Raw genomic sequence first — 26,804 nt, forward strand, 5'->3', positions numbered from 1 at the left:
GAAATTATTTGCAACTCATATATCTGACAAATGATTAGTACATAGAATATTTACAGTGTACCCCATGAATCAATAAGAAAATTACCAAACACCCCCCAATATAGAAAACCAACACTTGTTGTTACCATAGTTACCATAGAACTAAATAGGAGGAACCCATAAACATGTGAAAAGATATTCTCATTAGTATACAGAAATGCAATCTAAAAATATTGTATCTTGGAGCTGGCGCTATGGCGCTGGAATCCCATATGGGCGCCGGTTCTAGTCCCGGCTGCTTCTCTTCCAATCCAGCTCTTCACTGTGGCCTGGGAAAGCAGTGGAAGATGGCCCTAGTGCCTGGGCCCCTGCACCTGTGCTGGAGACCTGGAAGAATCTCCTGGCTCCTTACTTCGGATCGGCACAGCTCCGGCTGCTGCAGCCATTTGGGGAGTGAACCAGTGGATGGAAGACCTCTCTCTCTCTCTTTCTCTCTATAACTCTTTAAAAAATACTGTATCTTTTCTCAACCACTAGATCAGCAAAAAATTAGGATACTGGATGACAGCAGGGGCTGGTGCAGTTGTGCCAGAATGAAGACTCTTACGTCCTTCTGGCAGGGTACAGGGTGGTCCTATCCCACTGCTGTATTCCTGGAGGGACTCTGCACATGGGGATGAGCACACAGGGATGAGTATAAATGAATGTATGGTTCGTGATGACAAAAATGATTTGACAAAAGTCTTCCAGTATTAGAATGGATGATGAATATATTTAAGGCATTATTCTCATATGATGGAGCATTATATGAAAGTAAAATGAACTCAGTTAAATATATCAAGATGCACAAATCCCAGGGCTGGCATTGTGCCACCTGCAGCAGAGGACAGCCCGAGTGTCTGGGCTCCGGCACCCACGTGGGAGGCCTGCAAGAAACTCCTGGTTCCTGGTTTCTGCTTGGCCCAGCTCTGGCCAATGCCACCATTTGAGGAGTGAACTTGCAGATGAAGATCTCTCTCTCTCTGTCTCTAACTCTCTCTGTGTCTCTTCCTCTCTCTTGTAACTCTGTCTTTCAAATAAATAACTCTTAAAAAAAAAGATACACAAATCTCAAAAGCATAGCACTGAATGAAAGTAGCAAGTCACAGAATATGATTTCATTTATATAAAACTGGAAAATGGCAAAAAAAATATATATCTTGTATAAGGTTACATATATTTGGTAAAACTATATTGAAAAAATGGAATTATTACAAAATCCAAGATGGGATGTGCCTGTGTGGGGGGGCGGGTAGAGAAGGAATTGGGGAGAACTGGAACTGGCAATGTTCTGCTTCCCATCCTGAGTTCATACATCTCCGTTTTACTGTCATTGTTTATATATATTATATATATATATAAATATATATATGTAGCTGTTCTTTTTTGTGTATGTATGACACAGTACCAAGTGCTGAAGATAACAGAGTAGGGAAAAATGATTAAAGAAATCATGACTACCACCCGCAGGGACAATGCAATCAAAATCAAATGCTGTAACATTACACAAACAGGATGAGATTTCCAGTATTTTAAACACACATGGATTCAAAGGGTGCTGTATAGAAGGTGGTATACTCTGGGAAACTGGGCTAGAGAGCTCAGAGAGTGCTCTGGTCATGGTAAAAATGATACTGAAAATGCACGAACAGATTCATCAAAGTAATTCTTTTAATGAAATTACAGTGAAAAAAGTACTTTTAAAGGAACACTATTTTATGTGCGATTTTAACCGGGAATGCAAGCCAACATTCATGCCCGCCACATTCATAAAACAGTATGCACATTCAAGTTGGCCAAAAAAGGTCCTTCCGGGCATCGTGCTGGGGCTCTCGGACGACACGTGGCACTTACTTTTAACGCGTGGGTCTGGATGGAAAGGGTTTTTACCTGGAATGAATTTTTGCCATTTCTGATCCACATTGTACTTCACACAGTGATTTCCTGAAGGAAACATAACGGTCTGCTCGTCGAAGAAGAAGATATTGTTGGCTACGTGAGCTCGAAGTCCAAACACATGCAGCGACTGGGCTACCACGGAGGACATGGTCCCGGGTCAGAGCGCTGCGGGGACCGAGCGCACAGGTGAGACGGGGAACGCCCCGCCCCGGACCCGCCCCCGCCCGCCCCGGACCCTGCTCTCCCCTCGCGCTTCCCCGCCACCCCGCTCCTCTTCCCGTTTCCTTCGCTCCCTCGCGTTTTCCAACTTCTCCCCACGATCCAGGTACCCCCTCCCACCTGGCGCTTCTCTCTGGGTCACCAGACCACGTGCCTCTCCAGAAGTCTTACCCCCGACTGATCGCACGCAACTCAGGCCCTTCCGAACGCGGAGCCGTTCCTATAGCAACGACGTACCGGAAGTATGAGCCAGCGACCGGAACAGGAAGTGCCGATCAAAGAAAAAAAAAAAAAAAAAAAAAAAAAAAAAAAAAAAAAAAGCCCGAGCCGAGAGTTCGAGAGTTGTGGGCGCTCCGGCCCTTCGAGCCCACGTGGAGCTGCGGTGTGAGAGGAGCGGGTGACGCCCTCAGCGGCAGCGGCAGGGACGCGCGTGGCCCTCGGCCAGCCGCGGGGGCCTCGAACATCCCGCTTCTTCGGCCCGCCTTAGGCGTGCGTGCTGCGGGATGGACACCCCCCCGCTCTCGGGGTCGGACTCGGATTCTGACGAGTCCCTGGTCACGGACCGGGAGGTAAGTGTCGGCCGAGCTCGCGGGGCTGGGAGCCGGAGCCGGCGCCTTGCCCGGCTGGTGCTGACCGCGGCTGTGTCCTGCAGTTGCAGGATGCGTTTTCCCAGGGGCTCCTGAAGCCAGGCCTCAATGTCGTGCTGGAGGGGCCGAAGAAGGCCGTCAACAACGTGGTGAGTCCAGAGCCGGCCCGGGGGCACTGGCGCTGTGCGTGGGGCCGAGTCGCGCCTGCCGGGGTGTCGGGGCTCAGCGCCCTGTCCGCCGGCCTGGGGAGGGACGACTTCAGGCTTCCCTCCTGACGACTTCAGTGGCTGAATTTCCTAGAATGGCCTGAAACAGTGTTTGGCCGAATTCAAGCGGGACCTGGAGTGGGTGGAGAGGCTCGACGTGACCCTGGGTCCGGTGCCGGAAGCCCCCGGACCGCAGCCAGCGCCTCCGAGCAAGGACCAAGGAGCCCTGAATCCGGAAGACGACTTCCAGCGGGAGATGAGTTTGTATGTTTGTTTTCAAGTGGGGGAGGGGCGGGGGGCCTTGTGCTGGAGCCTCAGGGAGAGGGGAAGGGAGTCAGACGCAGAGGCAGGGAGAGGGAATGGCAGGCCCCACCGCCCCTGTCTCACTTTGTCTTCCATCTCAGCTACCGCCAGGCCCAGGCTGCAGTGCTCGCCGTGTTACCCCGCCTCCACCAGCTCAAAGTCCCTACCAAGAGGCCCACCGACTACTTTGCCGAAATGGCCAAGTCTGATCAGCAGATGCAAAAGGTAGACAGGGAAGTTTGTCTCTGGAAAGCCAAGGCTTTATCTGTTCTACAGATTGTTTACTTCCAGTCATGCCAGTCACCACCAATTAGATAAATGCAAGACTGGCATTTGGGAAAAGGACTGTAAGAAGTGTGGTCCCCAAGGTAAAGAGGGCCTTTTGCATTTCCTGGAATGGCCATGACGTGCTGTGTATAGAAGACAGCACATCTCTTGTCTTGCCATTACCAGTGAGGAGTGCTGTCACAGATGATGACTTTTCTCTGGGCCTGTTTTCTCTTCTGTGAAACTTAAGTTTGGTAGAACTTGGTTCTCACTTAACTTTGGGAGGGAGAGAATTGCTAACATCTAATCCAAGGTAAACTGAAATAGTTCTTTGGGCTTCATGCTGGATTTTAGGAGCTCTTGTAAGCCAGACACATCTGTACATTCATATGGAATGTGTGCGGTTGATGGAAGAGGCCAGGCACCTTCTTTGTCTGCTGGAGACTTTATCCTGTAGGTGGTGTTAGAGAAGGGCACGGAGGCTGCTCGCTGTTTACCCTCAGTCTGCAGACGGTAGAGAATGCTGGTGTTCTTTCTTGGGCTGCAAGTAGACTGTGTGCTGGAGTAAATGGCATTGACGAGAAGGTAACTTCCAGGCTGGAGTTCCACCGCTGACACTCTTTGGAACCTTGCACACTAAGTGCTTGTCCAGAAAGCGCTCCGTTGGAATAGGTGATTTACATGTTCTGCAGTTGGCAGAACTGGGAACGTGTTTCCTGTTGCTCGGCTTCCTTAGTGGTCACCCCACTTTCACACACATAAACTGACAACGTTTTTTGTTTTAGATTCGACTGAAGCTGCAGACTAAACAGGCTGCCATGGAGAAGTCTGAGAAGGCCAAGCAGCTGCGAGCGCTTCGGAAATACGGGAAGAAGGTGAGAGATACATGGGGACAGGGCGAGGCGGGGTGTTTGTCAGGTCCGATGGCTGTGGTCTGATCGAGTTCCATGCCCTGCATGCTTGATCATGGGCTTCCTGTGTCATGGTGGCGTGTGTGTGCTCGTATTTGTGAGCACAGTCTTACCTCAGCCCCAGGGCAGGCCCAGGACTCTGTGACAGCACATGAACCTCTCCTTCACCCTCTGGGCTAAAGCTTCCACATCTATGGAGGAAAGAGTTGGGGGTCAGATCAGTGGTGTCCAACCTGACCTCACAGCAAAACGCCCCGGGGGAATTTTGTTTCTGGGCTTCAGACTCTGGGAATTTGTGTGTATGTTTCTCTCATTCCCCCAAAAACTTACCAGGTGATGCTGATCTGTATCTTTGTGATTGATAGGCCTAGACGATTGTCAAGTTCTTGAAGGAATAATACTGTTACCCAGTCTGAGAGACAAAAAATAGCATTTGTGTGAATGACATTCTAATGTCATCCTGAGTTCTAACATAAAACCAGATCAAGCACACCATCAGAGCGTGCTTGGTTTTCCTTTTTTATTTTATGGGCTCCTAAAGAACACAGGAGTTAAGTGAGGATTGCAGGAAGAAATGAGCATGAGGAAGATCAGCATGAATCTTGGAACTTTGTTGGTGTTTTGGACATGAACACTGTGATGAGGCGTGGACGTTTCCACAATTGGGGTCACTTCCCTGATAGTTTTCAGCACAGAGTAGACTAGAATCTTGTCCCCTGTAAAAGGTTTGTTGTTTCTCTGATCTGGAGGTGAAAGGCTGAGATCATTGCAAAGATCCCAGCAGTCAGTTTAACACATTGTAATTTGTCAAAGCAAAGAAAATCTTTTTTAAAATTTCTTTATCTGGAATTCAGAGTTACAGAGAGAGAGAGAGAGAGAGAGAGAGAGAGAGAAAGATTTCCCATCTGCTGGTTCACTCCCCAAATGGCCACAGAGGCTGGGGCTGGGCCAGGCTGAACCCAGGAGCCTGGAGCTCCACCTGAGTTTTGAGCCATCTTCTGCAGCTTTTCCTAGGCTATTAGCCAGGAGCTGGATCGAAAGTGGAGCAGCTGGGACATGAACCGGTGCCTGTATAGGATGCTGTGCCATAACTCCAGCCCCAGCTGTTTTTAATTTGGGGAAACCTTTAGGGCAGAGGTTCTCAACTTGGGGTGATTTAGTGCTTCAGGGAACATTTGTCACTGGAGACATTTTTGGTTGTCATACTGGGGAGGGGAGACTGCTACGGGGTTCTACTGGGTGGAGGCCAGGATGCTGCTGAGCAACCTCCAGTTCCCTGAACAGGCCTCTGCCCCGCAGAGAAGTATTCTGTACAGCATGCCAGCAGGGACGCGACCCTGCCTGGAAGTTCACAGTGCCTTCTTCTGTCCTCAAAGCTTTGTTGTTTTTCCTGGGGAGGTTATTTCTTTTATTTTGATATTGTTATGCTTAGTAACATAATTGATGGGAAAAATTGGACATAGATCTAGACATGGTTTGATAGTTTTGTAGGCAGGGTTGCATAATGAGGTAAGAGTGCAAGCTGGGTATGAATCTGGAATCTGAACTTCTTCACTTTGTAACTGGGGCAAGTTACTTAAGTTCTCTGTGCTTCAGTGTAGGGGATACTTTTTTTTTTAAAGATCTATTTTAGGGGCTGGTGCTGTGGCTCACTTGGTTAGTCCTCCACCTGCGGTGCTGGCATCCCATATGGGCACTGGGTTCTAGTCCCGGTTACTCCTCTTCCAGTCCAGCTCTCTGCTGTGGCCCAGGAGGGCAGTGGAGGATGGCCCAAGTGCTTGGGTTGCTGCACCCGCATCGGAGACCAGGAGGAAGCACCTGGCTCCTGGCTTCGGATCGGCATAGCTCCAGCCGTAGTGGCCATTTGAGGGGTGAACCAATGGAAGGAAGACCTTTCTCTCTGTCTCTCCCTTTCACTGTCTAACTCTTACCTGTCAAATAAATAAATGAATAAAAATTTATTTTATTTATTTTGATAGAATTACAGAGAGAGAGAAAGAGAGATGTCTTCCATCCATTGGTTCACTCTCCAAATTGCCACACGGCCAGAACTGGGTCAGGTGGAAGCCAGGAGCTAGGAGCTTCTTCTGGGTCTCCCATGTGGGTACAGAAATCCAAGCACTTGAGCCATCTTCCTCTGCTTTCCCAGGTGCATTAGCAGGGAGCTGGATCAGAAGTAGAGCAGCCAGGATGTGAACTGGTGCCCATATGGGATGCTGGTGCAGCAGGTGGTGGCTTAACCCACTATGCCACAATGCCGGCCCTGGGGATAGTAATTTCAGCTTCACTGAATAATTGAGAAGATGAACTAAGAATATACTTAGAATGTAACAGTTATTTTCACATTGTGTTAATGTCATTATGAAAAGAATGGATATTTGTAGTAAAGGTTTGGAAGGGGTCTGAGTGTTTGTGTCTCCATATCACAGGTACAGACAGAGGTTCTTCAAAAGAGGCAGCAGGAGAAGGCACATATGATGAGTGCCATTAAGAAATATCAGAAAGGTCAGTATGTCTCTGCCAAGGATGTCAAGGAACGGGGGTACTGGGAACCACCGTTAATTTTAACACAGAGCTTTAAAGACGTCTCCATGGATCTTTAACTGTTGGACCAAAATTTTGGGAATGGTGTGGGTAGCAAGCTGTGTCTCTTAAAATCATTGTAGTAAGTACCAGCCTCATTCTTTAAGGTTTAAACTTTGCTTCTTTACAAATAATGGTGCTGACCAAAGTACTTTTTCACCCACAGGCTTCTCTGATAAGCTGGATTTCCTTGAAGGAGATCAGAAACCTGTTGCCAAGGGCACACAGGCAGGAGCTAAGGGCCGGCAGATGAAGAAGGGGTAAGAAGTTTGGGCATGGTTCCGTTCTGTGAGTGCCATGGGCCAGCGGTTGATGAGCGTAACTGCAGACCTCCAGCAGGAGCAGCCTCGGTTAAGAGAGTGGCTGTGACCAAGACCTAATGGTCCGTGTGGGGCCCTTTTAGCCATACCAGTCTTTGAAGATTGAAATAAGGTACTTTGTGGTGGGTGTTTGCTGCAGTGGGTAAGGTGCTGCCTGGGACGCTTACATCCCCTACCAGAGCGTCTGGGTGTGAATTCCTACTCCCCTTCCAATGCAGCTTCCTACCCTGCTTCCTGCTGGTGTAAACTCTGGGAGGGAGCATATGATCACTCACTATTCGACTCCCTGCCAACCAGGTTGGAGACCAAGAAGGAATTCCTGGCTCCTGGCTTTGGCCTGATCCAGTCATGGCTATTGTGGGCATTTTGGTAGTGAACCAGTGAATAGATGTCTTGCTCTTGCTCTGCCTTTCAAGTAAATTAAACTTAAAAAATAAAGCTCTTTAAGTATCTGGCACACTTCTAGTGAATGTTGAATCACTGTGATTGTAGCACCCTTGTGGTGGTTTAGAGAAGAGCTGGAGGGGTAGCTGCTGCCTGCTGCTCATGAGGAGGTAGCTTTGAGCAGGTCACTTGACCTTTCTAAAATACTGCTTATCTGCCAGCAGGAAGACAGAGTAGGTGCCCCACTGCGGTGTGAAGATGAGAAGGGACGATGTTGGCTATCATTGCTCCCTTCTGCATATTTACATGTCAGGCCTTGGAAGGTTGGGCATTTCCATTTAATAAAGTAAATGCTATGACAGAAGCATTTAGGGAGTAGTATGCAAGCACATTTTAGAAGTATCTGACTTAAGGGCTGGTGTTGGCACAGCAGGTTAAGCTGCTGCTTGCGATGCCCACATCCCATGTTGGATTGCTGGTTTGAGTCCTGGGAGCTCCCCTTCCGATCCAGCTTCCTGCTAATGTACCTTGGAAGGCAGCAAAATTGCTTGGGTTCCTGCTGCCCACATGGGAGACCAGGATGGAGTTCTTGGCTCCTGGTCTCAGCCTGGCCCAGACCTGGCTTTCCTGGCCATTTGGGGAATGAACCAGCAGATGGAAGCTCTCTCTCCATCTCTCCTCTCTCTCTCTCTGTTGCTCTGTCTTTGAAGTAAATAAATCCTGAATAAAAGAAAAAAGGAATACTTGACACAGAACAGAGATGGCTTCATAAACTTAGCCTGAAGGATGAATAAGAATTAATCAGGCCGGCGCTGCGGCTCACTAGGCTAATCCTCCGCCTTGCGGTGCTGGATTCTGTCCTGGTTGCCCCTCTTCCAGGCCAGCTCTCTGCTGTGGCCAGGGAGTGCAGTGGAGGATGGCCCAAGTCCTTGGGCCCTGCACCCCATGGGAAACCAGGATAAGTACCTGGCTCCTGCCATCGGATCAGCGCGGTGCGCCGGCCACGGCGGCCATTGGCAGGTGAACCAACGGCAAAGGAAGACCTTTCTCTCTGTTTCTCTCTCTCACTGTCCACTCTGCCTGTTAGGAAAAAAAAAAAAAAAGAATTAGGTGGGCTGGCGCCGTGGCTCACTTGGCTAATCCTCTTCCTGTGGCGCCGGCACCCTGGGTTCTAGTCCTGATTGGGGCGCAGGGTACTAGTCCCAGTTGCTCCTCTTCCAGTCCAGCTCTGCTGTGGCCCAGGAAAGCAGTGGAGGATGGCCCAAGTGCTTGGGTCCCTGTTCCCGCATGGGAGACCAGGAGGAAACACCCAGCTCCTGGCTTCGGATCGGCGCAGCACCGGCCATAGCGGCCATTAGGGGAGTGAACCAACAGAAGGAAGACCTTTCTCTCTGTCTCTCACTGTCTATAATTCTCTCTCTCTCTCTCTCTCTCTCTCTTTCTGTCTAACTCTGCCTGTCAAAATAAATAAATAAATAAATAAAAATAAAAGAATTAATCAGGAGAAGAGAAGCTAAGCTGGTTTGGGGAGGAAGAAGAATGTGAATGAGCAAAGGCATAGAAGTAGACAGCAGGTGTGTGTGCATCACTGGGAATACAGTGCAAGGCAAGGAATGGAGAGATGTGGCCGGAGGGCCCTGGGCTGTTATTTGACTGTTGAGGAGCATGGGTAGCTAGTGGGGAGACACACATGGGCTTTACTCACATTAATGAGCAGGCCATATTGATGTTTTGAAGAAGATTACCATACTACTTATGTGGGTGATGGACTTGAGGGAAGCAGGGAAATTGGTTAGGATATTTTTACAAAAGTCCAGATGAGCAGTGACAATGACTTGAACCTGGTAATGAGGTAGGGAAGGGAAATTCATTGAAGAAATACCTCAGAGCTCAAAGAGGAAGACTCAGTGTGTGTCTAGAGAGTGCCTGCGAGCTCTCAGCATTGGGGGATGGTGTAGCCCCCCCTGCAGTGAGACTGGTCAGGGAAGAGGGAGACCATGTGGTTTTCATATGCTGACTTTGAGGTTTCTCAGTTGGGATGGCAGGCTTTACAGTTTTTTACATTTGAATGTTAACTGCATATATATATATCCTTGAGAGGACCAGAAACAGTACAGGGTGGTTTGTTAAAATACAAGATTTGTTAAAAGACACAGGTTTCCAAAGATAGCTGCAAGCCACATGGTACAGGCAGATCCTTTTCTGCTTCTGGACTTGTTTCCCTGCCCTGGTGGTTAAGATCATGTGTAGGTGAGTTTGCTTGGGGAGGTTGTAGAGTAAGAACGTGGGTGACAGTAATGCCTAAGGGGTTTTACAGAAAGGAAACTGGGGCTCTCATTGGGTCATCAGATTCACCAGGATGTACTATGCAGTGAGTAACCTATGGGACCACGTTTTTGCAGGCCTAATGCTAAGCGACGATATAAAAACCAGAAGTTTGGTTTTGGTGGAAAGAAGAAAGGCTCCAAGTGGAACACTCGTGAGAGCTACGATGATGTATCCAGCTTCCGGGCCAAAACAGCTCATGGCAAGGGCCTCAAGAGGCCTGGAAAGAAAGGGTCAAATGTAAGTGGGCCGGGGGCCCAGGCTGGGGCTGGCTCAGCCTCCTCTCCCTCTTCCCCTACCCCTGTGCCCTCATACCCTGGGGAAGAAATGTGACTGACTAGGTGTGGTGCTTTTTTCCCTGCAGAAGAGACCTGGAAAGAGAACAAGAGAGAAGATGAAGAACCGAACACGCTAAACAGCATCTTTTGTACAGAGAACCAAGAAAAAGGGATGAAGCCTTATTTTCCTGATACAGTTGGGTCCCTTCTGTTTATTTTATTTTTTTGTTTGTTTGTTAAAAATACCTTTAATAAACTAAAGAAAAATTATTAAAGACACATATACTTATACCCTTGATTAAAGCCTCAGGACCAGGAGGCTGGCACTGTGGTGCAGTGAGTGAAGGGGCTGTTTGCCACATCAGGATCCCATATTGGAATGCCAGTTTGAGTTCCAGCCACTCTGCTTCTGGTCCAGCTTCCTGCTCATGCAACAGGGAAGGCTGCAGACAATGGTCCGAATACTTGGGCCCCTGCCACCCACGTGGGAGACCTGGATGGAGTTCCTGGCTCTTGGCTTTGGCCTGGCATAGACCTGGCTGTTGTGGCCATTTGGGGAGTGGACCAGTGGATGGAAGGCCTTTCTCTGTCACTTTGCCTTTCAGATAAATAAATCTTAAAAAACATATCTCAGGACTAGAAGGTTTAGAAATTACTTATAATATATGTTGTTGTAAGCATTGCTATGTATTGATGATAATTTAGAGTCCAAATTGCCTTTTATGATCGATGAAGCTTTAACTTAAAACCTTCCTCATGTCTTCCTCACTCTTTGAAATAGTTATAGCGCTATCAATCCCTTTATAGCTAGATGAATTATAATAAAATTTCCTGTGATCCAGCTATTGATTTTTCTTTTTTTTCTTTTAAAGATTTATTTATTTATCTGAAAGAGTTACACAGACAGAGGAGAGGCAGAGAGAGAGAGAGAGAAGTCTTCCTTCCGATGGTTCACTCCCCAACTGGCCACAACAGCTGGAGCTGGGCTGATCCAAAGCCAGGAGCCAGGAGCCTCCTCCGGGTCTCCCATGCAGGTGCAGGGGCCCAAAGATTTGGGCCATCTTATACTGCTTTCCCAGGCTATAGCAGAGAGCTGGATTGGAAGAGGAGCAGCTGGGACTAGAACAAGTGCCCATATGGGATGTCGGTACTTTAGGCCCCAGCTATTGATTTTTCTTGAGTCAATCTTTACCTTATATTTTTCTTCTTGTCTGATTTTCTTACTTTTTTCCAGATGCTTTACCATTTTATCTACCTTACAGTTTTCTTTGAGTCAAATATTGAACCCTTTCTGATAATTTCTAAGTTTATATTTTAGTTCTTTTGTGGGGAAGATTTTATTTTATTTTAAAAATTTAAAAAGTTATATTTGATAGAAAAGGGAGCTCTCATCTGCTGTTTCACTCCCTAGATGCCTGTGATGATTAGGGCTGGGCTCAGGCCAAAGCTGGGAGCTGGAAACCCAATCTGGGTCTCCCACCTGAGTGGCAGAAGCCCAGTTACTGAGTCGTCTGCGTTGTTGGGAAGCTGGAATTGGAAGCCAGAGCTGGGTCTTGAACCCATACATTCCAATTGGGATGTGGGCATCTTCACCGTTAGACCAAACTCCTGTCCTTCTAATCACTTCATTGGATATTTTAGCTTTCATTTTACCTTTCAAGAGTTCTTTATTCTCCACTTTGTCCTTTTTTGTAACATTTTTACTCTTATTCTATAAATTCAGTATGTTTGCCATATTTCTGATGTGAATTTGACCTTTTTAATTTTTTTAGCCGTTTTCTTTTGTTCCCAACATGCTTCCTCAGCCTCCTGTGCATTTTGGCCTCCCTCTAGCAGTGGTGCATCACGGATGTTAACTGCTTGGCTCCGCTGCTTCCTTGTTTGACCTTAGGCAAGAGACTTTTTCTGTGCCATTTTATAACAAGGAAATGGAGTCCTCACAGGGCTTAGTAACTCACCCAGGGTTACACAGCTACTTAGCAACAGCTAGAATTCATACAGAGGTAAGCCTGGCTCCCTACCATGTTCTCAGGAGCTTAACAAAGGCTCTGAGTCCCATCTGATTTCTTGAGTTCTAGTCTGTATCTCTGGGTATTTCTTCCTTTGTCCTTGGGCTGCTGGTAAAGATTAACCTGGCTGAGAGAAGGTGTGAGTTAGGAAGGAGTCAGGCTATGAGACCAACCAAATATCTTACGTCCTTTATTCTGGCCACACTGTCTCTTAGGGGCGCAGCTTCCTTACCTCTGAGGTTTCCCTATGCCTTGAGACAGGAATGTTTGGTCCCTCCACTCACCTTTAAACATATATGTTGAGGTCAAACTCTGGCAGGCAGAGTTCCGAGCCCAGGGCAGAGAGCACTGAGTGAAACACATGGGGACTTGGAGCCTTGGGTAGGGTGAGGCAGCCGTGGACAGAATATACAGGTGTGCCCATGCCAGTAGACCCCACAGTGCAGACAGTGATACAAACTGAGGAAGGGAGTAGGCAAGGAGTGTGTGAGTGCAAGGGTGGCTGCTTTAGATAGAAGGCAGCTGAATGGCAGGCAGGGACCAGCAGTGGGAAGAGGCAAAGCGCCCAGCAGACAGCAGAAGCCAAGGAGCTGGGGCATGAGGGGGCTGGGCCACTGAATGGGACAGATGGGAAGATTCTAAGATGTGAGGTCAGGTCCCTCTGTATTGAAGTGGTTCTGGCTGCCAGCACCAGGTTTATCTGTAGCCTCACAGCAGCTGTGCCCTATCAGGTTGTTACTTGAGAGAGGCAGCTTGCTAAGAGAAGTTGAGCTTTGTAGTCAGCCACTCCTGGCCCTGCCACTCACACTAGCTCATCAGGTGGCTACACATCTCTGTCACTCATCCGTCAAATGGGAGTGTGTCACCTCAGCAAGATGACTGAGAATGGGAAGAAGGAATCTGAATTGAAGGGTGGCATTGCATTTTATGCATCCTTGTACAAGGTAGATGGCATTGAACTCCTGCCTGGCTCTGTAGGCCCTTGTCACTGGCTGTTTCGGATTGCTACCAGTGCCCTACCTGTACCCCAGCTCTACCTAAGAGAGGACCTACTAATCAGCACCCGACTTCTTTGTGTTCTGATAGTCTATTCTGTCTCCTTCACTACCCCTACTTCCCACCCTTCCTCCCCTCACTCGACTCTAGGGAGGTGAGGGGAGAAGGGCTTACAGAAAGAATTAGGCTTTGCACCAAATATCTTTGTGCTTCATTTCCAATGTTGCCCCCTCTCAACTTCTAAAGTGTGGCCATGCCAGAGTACTCACAGTTCTCAGGCTGTGCTATTTTTCATTACATTTCCATATAACTCACCTGACCTTCACCTCATCCTGTGATCACCTCTTCCAGGAAGCCTTTCCAGAACTGCACTCCCTGACTTAAGCACCTGTTGTCTCTGCTGTCGCCACACTAATCTATACTTGACTTATAAGTCTCTTTATCTTCTCTTTCACAGTGCTCTGAGAACCCTCACCAGCCCCATCCTAGTGACTGTCACATAGTAACAAAATCATATTAACTGAGTACCATATATCAGATAGTGATCTTGGCACTTGTATTAATTTGATCCTTGTAACTGAGAAATGGGCCCTAAGCAGTTACAAGGTCACAAAGTCACAAGGTCAATGAGTAGAACTAGGATTGGAACTCAGTATGACTCCTGAACTTGTCCTAACACCTAAATGTTTGAGGGAGGAATGGACCCATTAGGAATACTTCTGTTAACACTAAAAATGTGTCTTGTAAACTTGGGTGGCCTGAGCCCAGGTTACAGGATCAAAGTCTAGGATCTTGATGCTGGTCAAAGCACACATTAGCTGGAGAGCTCTTCCCGCCTGGCTGTGCTGTCTTCACTGGATCTTCAGTGCCCAGGGCTTACTACCTGCAGGTTCCTCCAGGTTGCTGTGTCCAGGAACAGGCTTTCTGGCTACTGTGAACTCGAGGTGCAGCATCATAGATCATGTTAAACACTGACTCTGCCCTCTCTGAGGAGCATCTTAGGCCTGGCATCCATTCAGCACTTACTGAATACCTGGCACATGCCTGGTGTTTTATGTCTGCCAGGGAGCAAAGCTGGCTGTTTGCTTAGGCACTTGAACCTCCTAGCAGGAGCAGCAGTCTCCAGTATGTTGCCTGCAGGTTGGACTCAACCCAGCTTAGATGCAACTAGACATTAGTTTTTCCTCCTGAAATTAGTGGGTGGGGGCTACAAGGTAAACTGAGTTAGAAGTAAGATGAAGCCTTACATTTTTGCTACATAGGTGCCAGGCTACACTGGACTTAATGAGGCCCAGTATCTGGGGGAGAGGTTCAGGAGGACAAAAGTGGGAAGTGTCATGATATATTTAGGGAATCAATTTATTTAGCAAAAGCAGGAAGAAAAGGAGCATGTGTGGGTGCCCTGAGCAATGGCTGATACAGAACAGATACTAAATATGTCTTAGGGCATCTGGGTGGGAGGGGGGAGAGAAGCACAGGATGAAGCTGGGTGGGAAACAGCGAGATCCTAAGGGGCCTGGGGTTGTCTACTGACTTACACTTCAACTCAGAAACGTGGTGGTGGTGGTGGTGGTGGTGGTGGGATGGTTGCCATGATGAAATGTAGGGGATGGGTAGAGAGGCCAGTTTGGAGGGAGAATGGTTGGGAGTCCATGATACCAATCTAGGCCCAAGTGATTGGGCTCTGCTGTGGCTTCAGGAATGAGAATGGATTGAGGGGCATAGCAGTGGTGCAGGGGATGGGTTGGCGGGAGCAGTTTGTAGGAGAGAAGAGTGGTTGGGAGCCCACTCCAGGCAGGAGAGAGTAGGGCCTGCTGCGGCTTCAGGACTGGGGACAGAGAGGACAAGGCAGGGGCTACTTGCAGGGTGGACTTGAGTCGAGGTGGAGATCATTCCCATGTGTGGAGGTGGGAACTAGGAAAGGTCAGGTGAGACGGATGCCGAGGAGGGATAAATAGGACTTGAGAATACTTCAAGTGTGTGGAGGGAGGGAGGGAGGGAGGGAGGGAGAGGTGTTGAGGGTGACTGCGGGCTCCAGCTTGGGACTGTGGTACCTTCTGCTGAGTAGGATGTTTTGGGGGAGCAGGGGTGGGGAAGAGGGAGCTGAATGAACCCAGCTTTCCAACTGGCAAGTGTGAGACCCTTCTGGGATGAGCAGAGGTGGGTGACATGGGGTGTGGAGCTTGGCGTGAGGCCCTGTGGCATTCAGGGGGATCTGCTGTTTCAGGACCAGATGAAACCGCACTAGGAATGAGCAGCTGACAAGGGTGGGGTAGGGCTGCACTATCGGGGAGCACCGTGGGCTGAGCATAAGTCTGAAAAAGCAGTTTGATGATTAAGAAGACAGCAAATACAGAAACAGAATAAAAATGCTGTAAAATGCGTTTCAAAATAAAAATTATATAAAGCTTTTCAATTATTTTATAATACTATTTCATTGTGATGTGGCTTTTTTTTTAAACTGCATTACAAATTATTTCAAATGGCAAAGAAAGTTTTATAATTTTTTTAAGATTTATTTTTAGTTATTTGAAAGAGTTACAGAGAGAGAGTTCTTCCCATCCGCTGGTTCATTCCCCAAATGACCTCAACAGCTGGAGCTGAGCCGATCCAAAGCCAGAATCCAGGAGCTGCTTCCAGGTCTCCCACGTGGATGGATACAGGGGCCCAAGCACTTGGGCCATCTTCCCCAGGCATGTTAATTAGCACGGATCTGGATTGGAAGTGGAACAGCTGAGACTTGAACTGGCACCCATATGGGATGCTGGTGCTGCAGGCTGGGTCTTTAACTCACCATGCCACAGTGCCGGCCCCAGCTTTATGCATCTTTCAAAATGAAAATTCAAAAGTCTTAAGAGTTAAGCAATGAGTCCTCAATATCATAAAGCTTTTAATTGCAGTAAAGCAGTGGTAACATTGACCATTGAGAAAATGTCTCAGAGTTCAAACCACAGTCTGGATCCTCTCTGATCCAAGTTTTACCTTGCCCAGTACATGTCTGGCCAGTTTTAAGATAAAATCCTTTGGCCATGATGTCCTCAAGTCCTCCACTCTCCCTGTCCATCTGCTGTGGCTGTGGCAGTCTCACAGTGGTTGTCCTTTTCGTTAATGGTTTGCATGTAGCCATTGGAGCCCATTTTGGACCCCAGTTGTTCATTTGAGGTGTTCAAATGTGGAGGTGCTGATCACCAGAACATCATTCCCGAGGTCTCTGCTGTTGTGTCTACGTCACAATGAAGGCCTGATTTATAGGACTGGAAGGAAACATGACCTGTATCAACAGCAACACACACTGGACCCAGGTGGCCATGGACTTCCTAAGGTCCTTCTCCTGCCCAAGGACGGCCACAAAGCAAGTGTCATTAGCAACACAATACTCAGGCCATTCCTCCATGTGGTTGGCATTCCTCGAACTGTAGGCCTCTGTTTTCCATAGTACACTTGAAGGCATAATCAATCCGCTCTGCCCTGAGGCAGAGAGCAGTCCACAAGGTTCTTCTGGATTGGTGGGACAAATTCCCTAGTTTTCTGGAACATCTCTTCTAGGGCACCAGTTGAACTAAAAGCCCAAGAAGGGTGACACTGATGCTAATTTGTCACAGGAGTCACATAGCCTTTGAAACTCCACAGATTTGGGGACACAAAGCAGCAGAGGTTCTCAAAACACTACCCTCCCCCCCTTCTAGTTCTGCGTTTGAAAACCTTTCATCACCTTCCTGAATTTTCCACTGGTCATGTTGCCAGAGGAATTCACTCCTGGAAGCTGTATTTCCTTTGTATTTCCCATTAGGCAGCTCAATAGCTTTCACATTCTCCCATGCAACTCTCCTTCACCCTTTTTCATTAAACCAAATACATCTCCTGGGCATTGGCTTCCTCTGGTACCACTATGCATCTAAATTTTGGAATAGCTGAAGCTGTTCCCAAGCAAGGGCAGCCAGGACAATAAAGAACTCATGGGTCAAAAACCCAGGGTGGCTGTGGTTGCGCAGGTTCACTGCATAACTAGGTACTTGGAGGTCACTGAGGGACAAGGCTCTTGAGTGTCTGTTTTAATATAGCTAATATCTGATGTGATCTGGGGGTGAGACCCCTCCAAACACACATGGTGTCAAGTGTCTGAAAGGGGTATTAGAGAAGCTTCCTTCTCCAGGGGTCCAATCTACTCATCCACCTGACAGCCTTGACAGCTCCTATTTCCTGGTGTGTCTTCCAGCATCTCATGATTGTAGTTGTTGAGGTTGCTGGCCTTGGGTCATCTCCAAGTAATAGTCCCACAGTATCCAGAGGCAATAGTGTACACTGCTGTTCCCAGGACATGCTGTCTTCTGCTGTCTCCAGGCAAAGGTGTCCCTGAGGTACAGAGCTACCCTCCTGGGTCCCTCAAAATCTGTCCCAAGCAAATGCCATGGATCGTTAACTTGGCTTCCTACTCTCAGGATCCTGTTTCTGACTGCCCACTTCCTGTGCTGGACTCTACTGTATCAGTTTCTTTGCAGCTTACCTAGGTCTAGAAGTAGCCCCTGGGTACAGCCATAAAAAACTTGCTATCAACAGTCAGCCACGGAGGTAATGGACTGAAGAATGGCCTTCATGTGGAACAATGATCCCCAATCCGTACTGGATTCTGCAGCCTCCAGTCCTCTTTTCCACTGACCATTGGGGCCATGTTCTACCCCTAATCCTATCTCTCCATTCCAGCACAGGACTTTTCCACCTCAGCTTCTCTGGGTTCAGTGTAGGAACTAAACTACCTGTTACCAGACTCCCCAAGAAAGAGTTCAGTGTAATATCACAGACCCAGTGGGACTCAGCCTGACGATCAATTGGGCCAACCATGTCCTGAAAAAAATTTTGCAAGGAGTCAACAGTTTCTCTTACTTTCAGCAGAACATCAGATTCAAAACCATCTTTTCTTCTGTCTTCTTGTTTCTCTCTCTCTTTCTCTCTCTCTCTCTCTCTCACACACACACACACACACGCCTGGGGATTTCCTGGTTTTTAGGTTTTTTTGAAAAATATCTTTTTAATTAATTAATTTGAATGGCAGAGTTACAGTGAGGCAGAGGCAGAGAGAGGAGAGGGGAGAAGAGGGGAGGGGAGGGAAGGGGAGGGGAGGGGAGGAGAGTTCTTCCAGCTACTGGTTCACTCCCCAAAATGGCCACAACAGCTAGAGCTGGGCCAATCTGAAGCCAGGAGCCAGGAGCTTCCTTCAGGTCTTCCACGTGGGTACAGGGACCCAAGTGCTTAGGCCATTTTCTGCTGCTTTCCCAGGCACATTAAGCAGGGAGCTGGATCAGAAGTGGAGCAGCTGGGACTTGAACCAGCACCCATATGGGATGCAGCACTGTATGTCTAATTTTATCAATTCTAATAGATCTTTCATAGTTCTGCAACCTGAAATCATGCCTCTATGTATGAGATTTCCATATCTGGAGGTACTCCTGTAGGCGTTATACATTTAACCTTCTTTGTTGTTTGTACCTCAAAGAGAGCCTTATATTGTTGCTGTTACATACCATCCTCAAAATTGCTAAACATCTTACATTTTTCTGTGCTTGTGTAAGATCATTCCTTCCCGAGTTGTCTCAATTTGGCAGCACCTAAGTATGGTGGATCTCTTTCCACACTACTGCTGTACAGTCCCAGAAGGATAACTCTCGGCTGGGTGTAAAATAGTTACTTCTTTGAGTTTGTGGTTAAATGCTGGATTCTCTGCAAGTGAGCTAAGTTGCACCATTTCATCACCCAGCAAGGAGAGAGTGTTGGCACCTTGTTTCCATGAATACAAGAGCCTGTCTGCACCTGCAGTTTGCCCTTCACAGAAGTCTGTCCTGATCTTTTGCATTTCAGGTCTAACACACTGCTTCTCCTCCCTCCCTCCCTCCCTCCCACCCTTCTTTCTCTTTCTATTTTTCTTTTTTAGATTTATTCATTTGAAAGGCAGAGTTACTGAGAGAGAGGGTTGTGCATCTGCTGGTTCTCCCCAGATGACCACAATGGTGAGGGAGGGCTGGGCCAGGTGGAAGCCAGGAACCTGGAACTCCTTTCATGTGTCTTACGTGGGTGGCAGAGGCCCAAGCACTCCTGCCATCTTCAGCTGTTTTCCCAGGCCCATTAGCAGGGAGCTGGATCGTAACTGGAGAAATAGGACCTGGTGCTCAAATTGGATGCTCAAATGGGTTCCCAGAGGAGGCTTAACCTGCTGTGCCTCAATCCCGGCCCTGATACCTTCTGCTTCCACTTATTTCTTGTGGTTATCCTATACCATGATTCCAGTACATAATTCTACTAATGATGACTGCTCTGGATTGATAAAGTCTCCCCAAGGATCATCATAGTCCTCTGGGTCCTAGGGTTGGGGGTTCCTTGGTCTATCATTTATAGTACCAGAAGATTTAACCTTTCTTAGCACTTTAAATGCTAACTCTTTGCCCTTGTATCTATCCCTGTCTGAGAGGTACACTGCATTAATAAGGCTTGGAATTCCTCTCTGGGTGCTCTGACAACTAAGGGTTTTACATTCCTAGGATCCCTTAAATCTGTTCTAATATCCTCCAGAGTACAAGAAGGTATTTGTTCTCTGAGATCGAATCCAGCATTATACCAGAGGCTTTCTACAGAAAAGACTGTACTAGGTCATCTCCTTCTCTCACATGTCTGGTTAATTTTTCTATCTAAAGCCCGTATTATTCAATTTTAGGAGCAATTACATATAATTTTCTATACACTACTGGTAGATTTTCCCACAAAAGTCACAAGTATTTACAAATGCTATTCATTAACTCTGCCTCTTGCTTTTCTACATATTCACACACCATTTTTGCCCAACTTGTTGTCATGTACTGTTGTGTTATCCAGTCTCTGAGATGGCACTCTCTCGATTGCACCAAATGGTTTACTAATTTGTAAAAATTTAATTGTGGAGACACAACATTTTTAAATTTTTAAAATTTATTTTCAATATTTTATTTATTTATTTATTTGAAAGGCAGAGCTACAAGCAGAGAGAGGGAGAGACAGAGAGGTCTTCCATCCACTGGTTCATTCCCCAGATGGCTGCAGTGGCCAGAGCTAAGACGAAGCCAGGAGAAAGGAGCTTCTTCAGGGTCTCCCACATGGGTGCAGGGGCTCAGGCACTTGGGCCATCTTCTACTGCTTTCCCAGGCCATAGCAGGGAGCTGGATTGGAAGAAGAGCAGCTGGGACATGAACCGGCACCCTTATGGGATGCCAGTGCCACAGGTGGAGGCTTACTCTGCTGTGCCACAGCACCAACCCTAACACAACATTTTAATTAATTTTGAAAGTACTGAAATAAGAAGTCAACTTGGCCAATTGTTGGCACTGCCAATTACGTCGATTGTCATAAGCAGCAGAGACTTTACTGGTTACCCATTGTGTCTTTCCACAATGCCTTGCTTTCTTGATCATTCCAATCAAATCAGCAACAGGAGTCACAGGCCTGAAGGACCCGAAGAACCCAAGAGTGTGCATCGTGGTAGCTGGAAGCATAAGCAAGCTTGTACACTGGAAAAGGTTTGCAAAAAGGGTTTAGCACTCTTCAGGAGTACTGCGGCTCTGAATTCCAACCTCTCTGACAGCATTCCCACAGTGGGAATCTAGCAGGCTTATTTCCACATAAACGATGGCTTATGCTACTTACACTTATCTTGCCTTATACTGAACTTAGTTGGTCCCAGAGATGTTTGTGCATGCAAAGAATGGTGAATTCATCTTTAATATTCTAAAACAAAAAACAAGCAAAACAAAAGGATGGACAAACACTTAGCACGGGTTTCTGGGAGTGAGCATAGATCTTGGTCTTCACTAATAATAAGCCTTAGAAATGGAGTTATTTTTGAGCATCTTTAGTTTTCTGCTTATAAAAACAACCTACATATATTCTCAATACTTGCTTCATTTGGGTTTCTGTTTTACTTAGTTATTCAGAAGAAACTGAGCGATAACTTTACAACCTCGTTAGCATTTGTGCTGGCAGTGTGTGGTTGGACCCACCAGTGTTTGTAAACCTAGATCTACACTGGCAGACCTCACAATCTTATTTAGAAGCTCTTGGCTTACATTTCTTTAAGCCATTTAACCGAAGTCTCTACTCATGCAAAATGACCCCACCCTCAAAATTCCTTATTTTAGCAAGTGCCTAAAATTTTACAAGACTTTGCAGCCTGAATATTTGTAATACCTTAAAACTGTAAATGAGATAACTCTAAGAGAGAGGTGGAAAAAACCTGACGTTAAGACTGCCTAAATTAGGGCAGGTGTTTGGCACAGGAGTTAGATACCCTCATCCCATGTTGGAGCCTCTAGGTTGAAGCCCTGGCTCTGCTCCAGATTCCAGCATTCCTGCTAATGGGCACCCTGGGAGGCAGTGGATGTGGCTCAAGTGCTTGGGTCTGTGCCACCCATGTGGGAGGCCTGGACTGAGTTCCGGTCTCTTGGCTTCAGCCTGGCTAGCCGCAGCAGTTGTGGGCATCTGAGGAATTAACTCGCAGAAGAAATCACTCTGTCTCTGTCTTGCTGCCTTTCAAATAGAAAAATGAAAATAAATTTTTAAGACTGCCTAATTACAAAATAATGAAATGTAATTATATTGTGGGAACTGTCTGAATTATTTTACCAATGTCTTATTCATGTAATCTCTACGATCATTTCCCAACTGTAGTAAATAATCGTACACTGGAATACAGGAAACTAAATTGGCTATATTCAATAAGCAGTGTCGCACAGCAATGCTGCTATAATGCAGTTTGCAACTGTTTAGAGAACCAGAGCTAACAGTGAAGTGCTTGTGAAGTACGATGTACAGAGCTGGGAGGAGATCACCGTTAGTCCTACCTGTGCACACAGTCACTAAGCTACGCTGTACTTACACACTGCCATGTGATCTGGACCTGCACACGAGACACAGCTGCTCCCTATTACAGAGCGCACTGTCCCAGCAGCTGCCGTAGCCCGGTCGTCTCCATCAACCTTCTCTGCAAAATACGGAACATGCTGCTCTTGGAATACATCCGAGTCACCAAAAGCAAACGGCAGAGACAACACCGAATGGGGTTTTGGCACGGGAGGAGCAAAGAAGCCATCAATACAAAATGATCAGCTGAGAGTCTTCCCAGTGTCCACCTGCCCACACTAATCCAGATCTGCCAGCAAGCACAGACTCCGCGATCCCGCCCGGCTGTCTCTCCGTGAACCTCCTCACTGAACTACCCGAGCTTTGCAACGCTCTCCGCGCCGAAAGACACCACGACAGCTTCCTACCACTGGGCATTCCTGCCACGGAGAGAGAACCCCAGGCCAGGTGTGTGCGCGTGTTAACAGTCTGTAGAGTGACGGGTACGCGTTGGGGCAGGGAACAGCAGCGTGTCCGGGAGAACGCGGTTCCCTTCCCCAGGAACACACAGGCAGCCGCGGAGAGAAGACCCTCCGAACGCCGAGCACCCAGACACCGGGCAGCAACCCCAGCGTTCTCCAGGCTCGCCAAGTTCCTTCGAAAACACACAGGCGCTGGCGCCGCGGCTCACTAGGCTAATCCTCCGCCTAGCAGCGCCAGCACACCAGGTTCTAGTCCCGGTCGGGGCGCCGGATTCTGTCCCGGTTGCCCCTCTTCCAGGCCAGCTCTCTGCTGTGGCCAGGGAGTGCAGTGGAGGATGGCCCAAGTGCCTGGGCCCTGCACCCCATGGGAGACCAGGAGAAGCACCTGGCTCCTGCCATCGGATCAGCGCGGTGCGCCGGCCGCGGCGGCCATTGGAGGGTGAACTAACGGAAAAAGGAAGACCTTTCTCTCTCTCTCTGTCCACTCTGTAAAAAAAAAAAAAAAAAGAAAAAGAAAAGAAAGAAAAAAAAGAAAACACACAGGCAAGGAGCCCACGGCCCGGGCCCTTGGGGCACACACAGGCCGGCGGGGCGGTCCGGGCTTGCTGAGGAAACCTGCCCTGCTCTGGGGCGGGGGGCGCGAGCTCAGCCTGCCCGCTGGCTCCGGCTCGGCGGAAACGCCCGGCCTTGGGGCCAGCAGCTCCCAACAGCCCGGGCCGGGGTGCGCGGGCGCTCCAGGGCGGACCGAGCGGCGGTACCGCCTCGGGGCTGAGGGACTGTTTTGGCGTCGCCGCGCCTGCGCAGGCCGCCCCACTGGCTCTCGGTGACACTCACCAGTCCCGCGTGCGCTGGAGCCCGGCGGCTCCCTGCCGCTGTGCGGGTCCAGATCCCTCGAGTCCGCGACCCGGGCAGCCTCCTCCTCGGGGTGACTCCACGTGAGAAGAAGCCTGGCCTCCCGCCAGCCCCACGCAGGCCCCGCCTCCAGCCCCGCCTCCTCGTGACGTCACCAGCCACCGCCTGGAAAGGCGGGCGAGAAGGCGGTCGAGGCCCTGGGCTCCAGGCGCTGAACCTGCGGCCGCCTCGCCGCCGCCCTCAACTTGCCTCTTTGTAGCCCATCTGGGAGGAGAGTTCTGCCAGTGCAGGAAGTAAAATGGTCAGGATTTGCCCACAGGCTGCCCCCTCTGAAAGCTGGATCCCTACTAATCTCTTTTTAAAATCTTCCACCGGGGGGGTCACTCCCCAGATGCCCAGATTAGCCAGGGGTGGGCCAAGCTGAAGCCAGTAGTCCCGAGCTCTATCCACGTTTCCCACCTGGGTGTCAGGGGACCAGGACTTGAACTATCATCTGCTGCCTCCCAGCCTGCGCACTAGCAGGAGGCAGGAAAAGGATCCCTATAGGACTCGGATATAGAGTGCTGGGGTCCCAAGGTCACTGCTGGACTGAACATCAGCCTGGTCTTGGCTCCTGGGTTGGGTCTTGGGCAACGTGCATTTAAGGAGTGTGCTGACAGGAGATCTCTCTCTGCGCTTCTGAAATAAATCAATAAAAATTCAACTCTGTTCCACCCAATCCAGTTAAAATTCAAATCTGTTCTATTCATTTAAAACACTTCAGTGGAGTCCCCTGGGAGAGCCTCCTAGGCTGCGGGTGCTCAGAATTCTTCAGCTCTAGGTAGGCCACTGTGCACTGACTCTGCCCTACCTGCTATAACTCCACTGACCGTGCTGGACCATTCCTGACGACTTGGCAGCTACTCAACAGAGACTGAAGCAGAAATACTGCATGTGGTGTGATTGGTGACAACAGCATCAGAATCCGGACACCTGGACTTCAGGTTTTCCTTCCACCAGTGACCACCTGTATTTCCCTAAGCAATTTGCAGTTTGCTTATCAAAGCTGAACGGCATGGGCTGGGGGTTTGATCCAGCAATGAAGATGGTGTTTGGCACCACATGGAAATACTTGGGTTTGGCTCCCAGATCTGGCTCCTGATTCTAGCTTCTGATAACGCAGACCATGGGAGGCAGCAGTGATGGCTCCAGGGTTTGGGTTCCTGCCTTTCGTGTGGCAGAATTGGATTGTGATCCAAGCCACTGCAGGCATTCGGGGCGTGATCCAGTGGCTGGGATCTCTCTGCGGTCTATCATACTCTCTGCCTCTGAAATGAATGAATGAATAAAGTAAGTACACATCTAAAAAGCTGAGTGGCAGACTAAATAATCTCCACAAAGAAAGAGAAAGAAAAGCCACGGAGAGGACAGGAAAATCAAGCAGGGAGATGTGACCCCATGCACCATGAGTGTTTATGTGCACATCTTGCCTGGCCTGGCACACTGTGAGTACCTCAGGGCTGTGTGCTTCATTTTATATATATATTTTTAAAGATTTTTTTTTTGAAAGGCAGAGTGGACAGTGAGAGAGAGAGAGACAGAGAGAAAGGTCTTCCTTTGCCGTTGGTTCACCCTCCAATGGCCGCCGCGGCCGGCGCGCTGCGGCCGGTGTACCGCGCTGATCCGAAGGCAGGAGCCAGGTGCTTCTCCTGGTCTCCCATGGGGTGCAGGGCCCAAGCACTTGGGTCATCCTCCACTGCCTTCCCTGGCCACATCAGAGAGCTGGCCTGGAAGAGGGGCAACTGGGACAGAATCCGGCGTCCCGACCAGGATTAGAACCCGGTGTGCTGGCGCCACAAGGTGGAGGATTAGCCTAGTGAGCCGTGGCACTGGCCTATATATATATTTTTAAAAACCATAGTTAGCATATCATTCTTTTTAAAAATTTTTTATTTTTTATTTATTTGAAAGGCAGAGTTATAGAGAAAGAAAGAGAGAGAGAAAGAGACATTTCCCATCTACTGGTTCATTCCCCAGATGGCCACAACAGCCAGGGCTGTGCCAGGCTGAAGACAGGATCCTATAGCTTCATGTGGGTCTCCCACATGGGTGCAGGAGCCGAAGCACTTGGGCCATCTACTGCTGCTTTCCCAGGTACATTGACAGGGAGCTGGATTGTAAGTGGAGCAGCCGGGTCTCAAACTGGCACCCATATGGATGGTAGCATTGCAGGCAGTGGCTTTACCCTTTGTGCAACATTGCTGCCCCTTCTTTGTCAAAACATTTTTTATATGAAAGGCAGAGTTAACAGAGAGAGGAAGAGTGCATTATTTTCAATAACTGTTAAGTAGGGATATCACCTTCCTTCCAGGCATTTTGGTGAAGGTGAACTAGCATAATACAGGGCTGGCACACTGCATGCACTCAGTAAAACACAGTGATTTTCATTAAGCTGACCATAAAGAGCAGGTAGGAGTGAAGTGATCAGAGAGAGAGCCATGAAAAGCAGCATTCCAGGTGATGAGAAGGGTTAAAGAAAAAGAACTCAGGCTGCAGGGAGCCCATGGTGCTCAAGAACAAATGTGGGAGAGGGCCTTGGTGAGTTTTGATTCACTCTGTTCTACACATGCTCAGGATTCAGAGGGGGAAAACACCTCTCCTGACCACTGGATGCTCATTGTGTACAAAGACAGGCAAGCAGCAATCAGGTGACCCATGCTCCCCTAGTTAACCAAAGCTCTGTCCCTGTCCCTGGTGCTGAATCAAAATAACGAGGACAAAGTTTGAGGGTACAGGAAAGAGGTAGCTTAATCTACGGATAGAGGATTAAACAGCAGATGAGCAATCTCAAGAACTACCGCTCTTCTTAGAGAGGATGGCCTGGGTTTCTGTTGAAGCTGCGGAGAAGGGAGGCTGGTGTCACAGGAAATGCAGGAGCACATCTTTGGGGTAGCTGTGATACAGGCCAAAACCACACAGCCAGGCGCCAGGTTTGCTGTAAGAAGATTGCTGATCAGTCCTTGCAAAGGCCTGCAGGTGGAGTGATGAACCTTATGTTCGTTTGGGTTGCTCTAATTTGGCTGCCTGTAAGAGAAGTCCAGAGAATTAAAACCTTCCATGGCACCCAGCCATCCCACTCCTTGGAATTTACCCAAATGGAGTTAAAAGGGAGAAAAAAAGAGCCATTTGCACCTCAATATTTGTTGCAGCTCAATTCACAATAGCTAAGACGTGGAAGCAACCTAAATGTCCATGAACGGATGACTGGATAAAGAAACTATGGGATATGTACTCTATGGAACACCATACAGCAGTAAAAAACAATGAAAT

The 26,804-nt window shown here is 48.4% G+C and overlaps 2 protein-coding genes and 1 long non-coding RNA gene across 15 annotated transcripts in view; 1 reads left to right on the forward strand and 2 right to left on the reverse strand.

Annotated features, from left to right (window-relative positions):
* CFAP57 (cilia and flagella associated protein 57) overlaps nt 1-2,450 on the reverse strand; it is an 81,092-nt gene extending 78,642 nt beyond the window's left edge. For 7 of the 12 annotated variants that reach the window (XR_007923666.2, XR_007923667.2, XM_051856609.2 and 4 more), the window contains exons 1-2: nt 2,257-2,393; nt 1,909-2,082 (exon numbers count right to left, since the gene is read on the reverse strand). Coding sequence is in view for 9 of the 12 variants with exons in the window: in XM_051856609.2 (XP_051712569.2) it covers nt 1,909-2,065 (157 nt within the window). In the remaining 3 variants the exon portion in view is untranslated. Of the gene's footprint in view, nt 1-1,908; nt 2,083-2,256 lie in introns of all 12 variants that reach the window. The other 5 variants (XM_008265423.4, XM_070076994.1, XM_070076991.1 and 2 more) reach the window with 4 other exon arrangements.
* EBNA1BP2 (EBNA1 binding protein 2) lies at nt 2,388-10,579 on the forward strand. The gene is made up of 9 exons (XM_002715694.5): nt 2,388-2,705; nt 2,789-2,872; nt 3,024-3,193; nt 3,334-3,457; nt 4,285-4,374; nt 6,840-6,915; nt 7,160-7,253; nt 10,100-10,262; nt 10,387-10,579. The coding sequence occupies exons 1-9, from the start codon at nt 2,640-2,642 to the stop codon at nt 10,435-10,437; spliced, it is 918 nt and encodes a 305-aa protein (XP_002715740.3). The 5' UTR covers nt 2,388-2,639; the 3' UTR covers nt 10,438-10,579.
* On the reverse strand, nt 3,471-23,612 carry LOC138850432 (uncharacterized). Of its 2 annotated transcripts, none has more exons than XR_011390179.1 (2): nt 23,478-23,599; nt 3,471-4,601 (listed from the first exon to the last, which is right to left on the reverse strand). It is a non-coding gene; the product is annotated as an uncharacterized lncRNA (long non-coding RNA). The 2 variants fall into 2 exon arrangements; XR_011390178.1 differs by lacking the exon at nt 3,471-4,601 and adding an exon at nt 15,801-16,559 and having other exon boundaries at nt 23,478-23,612.
* Nucleotides 23,613-26,804: the final 3,192 nt, after the last annotated feature.

The sequence above is a fragment of the Oryctolagus cuniculus genome, chromosome 7 (genome assembly GCF_964237555.1).
Source record: "Oryctolagus cuniculus chromosome 7, mOryCun1.1, whole genome shotgun sequence".
Lineage (NCBI taxonomy): Eukaryota > Metazoa > Chordata > Mammalia > Lagomorpha > Leporidae > Oryctolagus > Oryctolagus cuniculus.